This window comes from Engystomops pustulosus, chromosome 4, assembly GCF_040894005.1.
Source record: "Engystomops pustulosus chromosome 4, aEngPut4.maternal, whole genome shotgun sequence".
Taxonomy (NCBI): Eukaryota; Metazoa; Chordata; class Amphibia; order Anura; family Leptodactylidae; genus Engystomops; species Engystomops pustulosus.
This window is the reverse complement of record NC_092414.1, coordinates 193,614,718-193,620,717: the sequence shown is the minus strand read 5'-3', so window position 1 is coordinate 193,620,717 and position 6,000 is coordinate 193,614,718. Positions and strand designations below refer to the sequence as shown.

The 6,000-nt window shown below is 41.0% G+C and overlaps 1 protein-coding gene across 1 annotated transcript in view; it reads right to left on the bottom strand.

The window, feature by feature from the left end:
- Window positions 1-1,192: 1,192 nt before the first annotated feature.
- Window positions 1,193-6,000, bottom strand: part of LOC140128513 (zinc metalloproteinase-disintegrin-like halysase) — a 44,143-nt gene continuing 39,335 nt past the window's right edge. The window contains exons 18-21 of the mRNA XM_072150211.1: window positions 5,755-5,830; window positions 4,218-4,317; window positions 3,615-3,708; window positions 1,193-1,952 (exon numbers count right to left, since the gene is read on the bottom strand). Coding sequence (XP_072006312.1) covers window positions 1,926-1,952; window positions 3,615-3,708; window positions 4,218-4,317; window positions 5,755-5,830 — 297 coding nt within the window. The 3' untranslated portion in view covers window positions 1,193-1,925. The remainder of the gene's footprint in view (window positions 1,953-3,614; window positions 3,709-4,217; window positions 4,318-5,754; window positions 5,831-6,000) is intronic.

The following is a 6,000-nucleotide window of genomic DNA, read 5'->3' as shown; positions in this document are numbered from 1 at the left end:
TATAGGGGATTTCGAGGGCTACAGTGCTTTGTCTCCCACCTCCAGTGTTGCAGAAGTCTTCCCTGACACTTCCAGCCCAACCGGCATTGTGAAATTTACCAGAGATCAAACCAGGACCCAGAGCAGAACCATACAGTAACCAAAAGCCTTAACTCCAACCAGTTGAATTAAAGGGTTTGTTTTAGTTGCCCCAAGACACATGTGTTAATATTATACACTTGAAATCTACCTTTTGTTTTTATGCATTGTGAACCAAACATACCTTGAAAATGCTGTAGCTACACTGATGCAGAAACATATCTTGTTTAATCCCTGAGCTGAGTGGTTTTGCTGAAAAAAACAATTATACAATTTTAATAATGAGGCTCTGTCGCTCCCGTGGGTATCCTGGCGCTTCTCCTCTTACGCCATTTATGCACTGCTCCAGAGAATGTTGTATTCACTGGGGGACATGTATCATGTCCCCCAGTAAGAGGAGAAGCGTAAGAGGAGAAGCGCCAGGATAGGCACAGGAGCGACAGAGCCTCATTATTAAAATTTTATAATAGTTTTTTCAGCAAAACCACTCAGTTCTGGGATTAAACAAGATATGTTTATTCACCAGTGTAACTACAGCATTCCTAAGGTATGTTTCGTTCATAATGAATGAAATCAAATGGTAGATTTCCTTTAAACTAACACCATTATTGGGCATTCTGGGAAACCCCTTTAATGTTCAATAGTCTGCAATACAGAAGTAAAATAACCAAGGCAATACTTTTATTCTTTAACACAACTGTATCTTCAGAACATTTACACTGTAATGTTGATCTCATGCAGAAGTAGGAACCTTCCACCACCTATTGTTCACAGACATGTAATGGAAGAGAACCTCTCACAATCCATAAGATACATGTAAGAAACATAATGGAAGCATATGGCCTTGAAGGTCAAGTGTAATTGTAAGTTTACAAAATGTAGATAGTCTATGCACTTAAAGGGGGTGTCCAGTTTAGTTTATTCCGGTCCATAAAATGGCCAGAGATGCAGGGTCATTTGATCATAACTGTCCATGACCGATCTACCTTCCAGCACCTTATATTTGTGGTTATGAATAACATCATAAGATCCTGGAAGGTAGATACTTGCCCAGTCAATTAGTGAACTCTAATGGCTGATAAGGTAAAAGACATTTGTGAACCAGGAGGCTATATTCTACATTTCAGAAGTACAGAACTTTTAATGGATGTATATAGAAAAATTATAAGATATCCAATGCTACCCATGTATTACAGAAAACTTGAAGTAAAGTGGCCAACCCCTTTAAAAGAGATAAACATGGGTGCCATTACTCCCACCACCCACAATTCCAGAACAATAGAAATGAAGAATAGTTATAAATATGTATTGTGGCACATTTACTAAGAACATTGCAGTGTGTACTATGTGCAGTTACCTGTGTAGTGTGCAGGGGGCGCCAGATTCAGGATTTCTGGTGCACATTCTTCATGAATCTGGCGCCCCCTGCACTGCCCCGACAGAGTGCACCAACTTTATTTTGATGCAACATTAACATTGGGTGTTGCACACATTTCTGTCGGACTTTGCATGTTAAATGTGGCGCACGGTCCGACTGTGCACTAGAACGTCCCCTTCAGTGCAGAAGTCACATGAAGAATAGTGCAGCTATGGCAAAAAAAAAACGGTTGCGTGCAACACAAATGTGGCGCGGACACTTCTTAATTACCTGTGCAAGCAGTTTGTACCTAAAAGAAAGTGCAGAGTCCGACAGAAAACTGGCCCAAGCACCTTAGTAAATGTGGCCCAATGTGTAACAAAGTGTGACAGTATGAACATAATCCTACAATACATATTTATACATATAATAAGATACAACAAGAATATAACCTATACATCTTCATCAATTTCATCATTTTCCATCCATGTTATTTTCCATAGTTGGGTTCAATAGCCTGAAAGAAGATCAGTAAAGTGTCATTGGATAAAACTATATCTCTAAAGTTCGTAGGGTTTATGTGGAAGTCACAAACCAGTGGTTCTATGTTCTTTGCTAAAATCGTATTGATAAATGTCTCCCATCTAACTCTCCCTATAACTTTCTGCTGCCTCTGCATTGTCTTTCTTATCAATATAAGAAAGACAATGGGGAACAATTACTCACCCGTCCGGAGGAGTTCCCGAAAGTGCGCTGTCTGGCGACAATGCACTGTGCCGCGATTCACTAAGATCGTGCGCCCGATGTCCTGCATGTGTCACCTCCCCGCTCAGGTCCGCTGGAGTTCACCTTCTTCTTCCTGGAGCATGTGCATTGGTTGTGACACAATTTTGATCTTAAATCCTTCGCTCAGTCCGAATCAGTTGGATCCCCCTTTCTGTCGCATTAAAGACTGGGCCGTTGCTCGAAAACCTGATAGTGTGCGACACAATCCCCTTCTAAATACCTGTCCCAGAGGCTCAAGTCCCGAAAACGTTGGGAAGTCCGACGGAAATGCAATTCGCGGACCCTTAGTAAATAAGCCCCAATGTCTTTCAATGTCTTTGTATTATGTCTTTCCTATCTCTTATCAATCTTCTTTTCTACTATTCCTTCTCTCAAATTTTACTTAACAGTAAAAAAATAAGCTTTTTGTTTGAGTTAACATGTAGCTACTTTTACATACTGTATATGGCTCTGGGGTTTGTAAAAATAATGAAAAAGAGCTCATACTCACTTTTTTGGCACCAGTAGCTGCATGTCTGCTACAGCAGCAGTTTCAGGCTGTTGTAGCCATGCACACTGTCAATGTGATGTCACTGCCAGCCACTCTATACAAAGCTCCAGCTGAACGGGAGCACCAGAGAGTATGTTCTCTTTATTATTTTTACAGCCATATATGTAAAAAATAGCTAAACGCTTTCCTTTAAAGGAAATCTAGCATTTGCTTTTATGCATTGTGAACCATACATACCTTGAGAATTTAATCCCTAAGCACTGGCTTGGCGCTTCTCCTCTTACCCTAATTATGCAATGCTTCAGAGAACACTGTATATTCATTGTGCTGTGCAGGCAGAAGTAATCAATTGCTGCACTATCCCCCAGCTGCTGTGTATGAGTCATCCAGCTTAGGTTGATTAGTAATGTCTGGACAGTTCAGGAAGCTCTGTGTAAGACGTTTGTGCAGGGCAGCCAGCATGCAACTCAGCTTTTCCAAGGTCCTGAATTTTATAATTGTTTTTTGAGCAAAACCACTCGCATCAGGGATTGAACAAGATATGTTTCTACAGCATTCTCAAGATCTGTTTGCTTCATAATGCATAAAAACAAATGGTGGTTTTCCTTTAAGCTGAGGTGCGATTAACAGCTTGGCTTGAGCTTCAGAGTTTCAGAAACAACTACAAAAAATGGCTATGATCCCTTGGTTCCAACTTTTATGCTTTCAGTGAGTCATAAAATATATTATATCACATGATAGTGGAGCCCCTCTACATTGACTGTGAGATGCCTGGAAGCCAAGAAAGTTTTCCATTTCAACCTGAAATGAATTCCAAATGTTTTGGATTCACTGAACCCTGAATTTGCCAGCAACATTTGAGCAGATTATGACAATAGCATGCAGAAAACCTAATCCACTCACCTGCTGATTGGATGAGTCGGGCTCTGGTTGCTGAGGAGGCAGAGTTTGGATATTGAATGTTGGGTTGGTCACACCAATACTAGCTTGAGTCAATCTATGAGACAAGCGAAAGAGCAAAACTGACCCTTCATTACTAAAGTGTTCTCTGACACTAGGGCATATACATGGTCTTATAAATTGTTATTAGGAGGAAGGCAAAATAAAGATATTTTGAGGTCTGAAATCTTATAATCTTCTTAATCACTGTAGAAGACCTGCTCCACCTGCCACTACATCAATTAGAGAAGGGGAAACTTGTTTTCGTGATCAATGGGGGTCCATTTCCTTGAACAATAGGTCTCCCGGCAATAGGACCCTCACTGATCAGATTGTTATTCCCTACCCTGTGCATAGGTGATGAGAATCAAACAAGTACGACCCGTTTAAAATCCAATGTCCAAGCAGAGAAAGCAACTGGACACCCAGCAATAACTGATACATGACTGGAGTGTCTTACACCTGGCGGACCTGTTAATGGTGAGTCCCTAGGACCATCATAGGTTCCTTGTCACATCAATAAATATGTTCCCTACATTTTCTCTTCGCTCCCACTGCTAGTCATACCTCTGAGATTTCTTATACAGCACATATACAACACCAACAGCCAATATGAAGACCACGATGGAGATGCTTACAGCCCGTGTAGTGTAGCCAGAGTTTCCTACTTAGAAAACAAAAGAACAGAGACAAAAATACAAAGAATAAGATCTTCTCTTAAATCCCAAATAAACACGACATGACAGGTTCCACTGCCATCTTAAGAGTAACTGGCCATTCCCGACTGTCCATCCATTTACATTCAAGTGACTAAGGGAATGTGTTTCGTGAACCATTATTACTGGCAGACCAGTAGAGACACATGAGAGCAGGGGCGTAACTACAGGGGTAGCAGCCATTGCAGTTGCTACAGGGCCTGGAGTGCTAGGGGGCCCTAGCACCATATTATACTGTACATTGCGCATGGTTTTACAGTACACAGCTGAGTCAGCTGCTCAGATAGTAAATGTCGGGGGAGTGGACACCAAGTCAGATGCACTTGAAATCTCTTCTGTACTTTCTGCTGTCTACTCCCCCCTCGTGGTTTAAAGCAATAGGAACCGCACACTCCACAGTCAGTGGTTCTCAATGTAGGAGTATCAGTCCGGTTACATCAATCAGTAAGTATGGCACACACAAAAATGAAGATATTTTTTTTTCTGCTTTATTTTAGTGAATTTTTCACAGGAAACAGCCTTCACCGTAATACATGAATCATAAGAGGATATAAGTAGGGCAGATCCAAAAATTACGATGGTTCGGTCATATCAACCTTTATCCACTTAGATCTAGGTTTGGTATATGAGCAAGTCGTATGATGTCTATACAGTATATTTTATATGTGTGTTTTTAATCTGGATACACTGTATGCGTGTGTTTTGTATCTATAAGTTTATAAATGTATATATGTGCAAATAAATATAGATGTAAAAGTGTATAATTTTGTGTGTGTGAATTTAGAACTGTATATGTATGTATATAAGTATATACATGTGTGTATATTTTGTATGTATGAGTGTATAAGTACATATATGAATGTAGGACAGTATGTGTGTGTATATATGATTGTATAAACAAATGTGCACAAATATGTATATTATTTAAGGGCAAGTAGGGCATTATGCAGAGGTCTTCTATGGGGCCCAGCCTCCCTTAGTTACACTCATGCCTGAGAGGCAGGGCCGGCGCCAGCACCGGGCATACCTGGGCAAGTGCCGGGGCCCAGGCCTGCTGGGGGGGTCCACATAAAGCTGTACATAAAAAATCCGTAGGAAAGGAGCTTTATATAAAATAACCATTAGGAGGCTGTTTGGGATGATAAACTATGGAATATTTTAGGGAACAGAAGACTGTTTTAATTTCTAAATTTTTAAAGGCGCCACATAAGTTCACTGTAAAGGGGCCCACTGAGGCTCTGTCACTTAGGGACCTACTGAAACCTGGAGCCGACCTGATGAGAGGTTGCTCTATGTTGCAGTTCTAGAGACTGTACACAGTCCCTCTGTTTTCTGTGGTGGCTATTGTTCATATGTGTGTTTCATCATAGTCATTATTTTGTACTTACTGTTGTCAACCCTGGTGTCACAGTTGGGTGGTGCCCAGCCTTCCTCACACTGGCACACCAGCTCATCGTTACAAACCTGTAAGAAATATTAGATAAAAGGACATATGTAATTTTTGTCAAGATTAGTGCCGTGTAAACACAGGGACATGCCAGGAACCAGAAGAGTTAGGGGGCTTGAGTGATGGTCTTGTCAAATGTGCTCTATGCTGGTCAAATCAAGGGTTGAGAGTTGAATACCACCAGGCC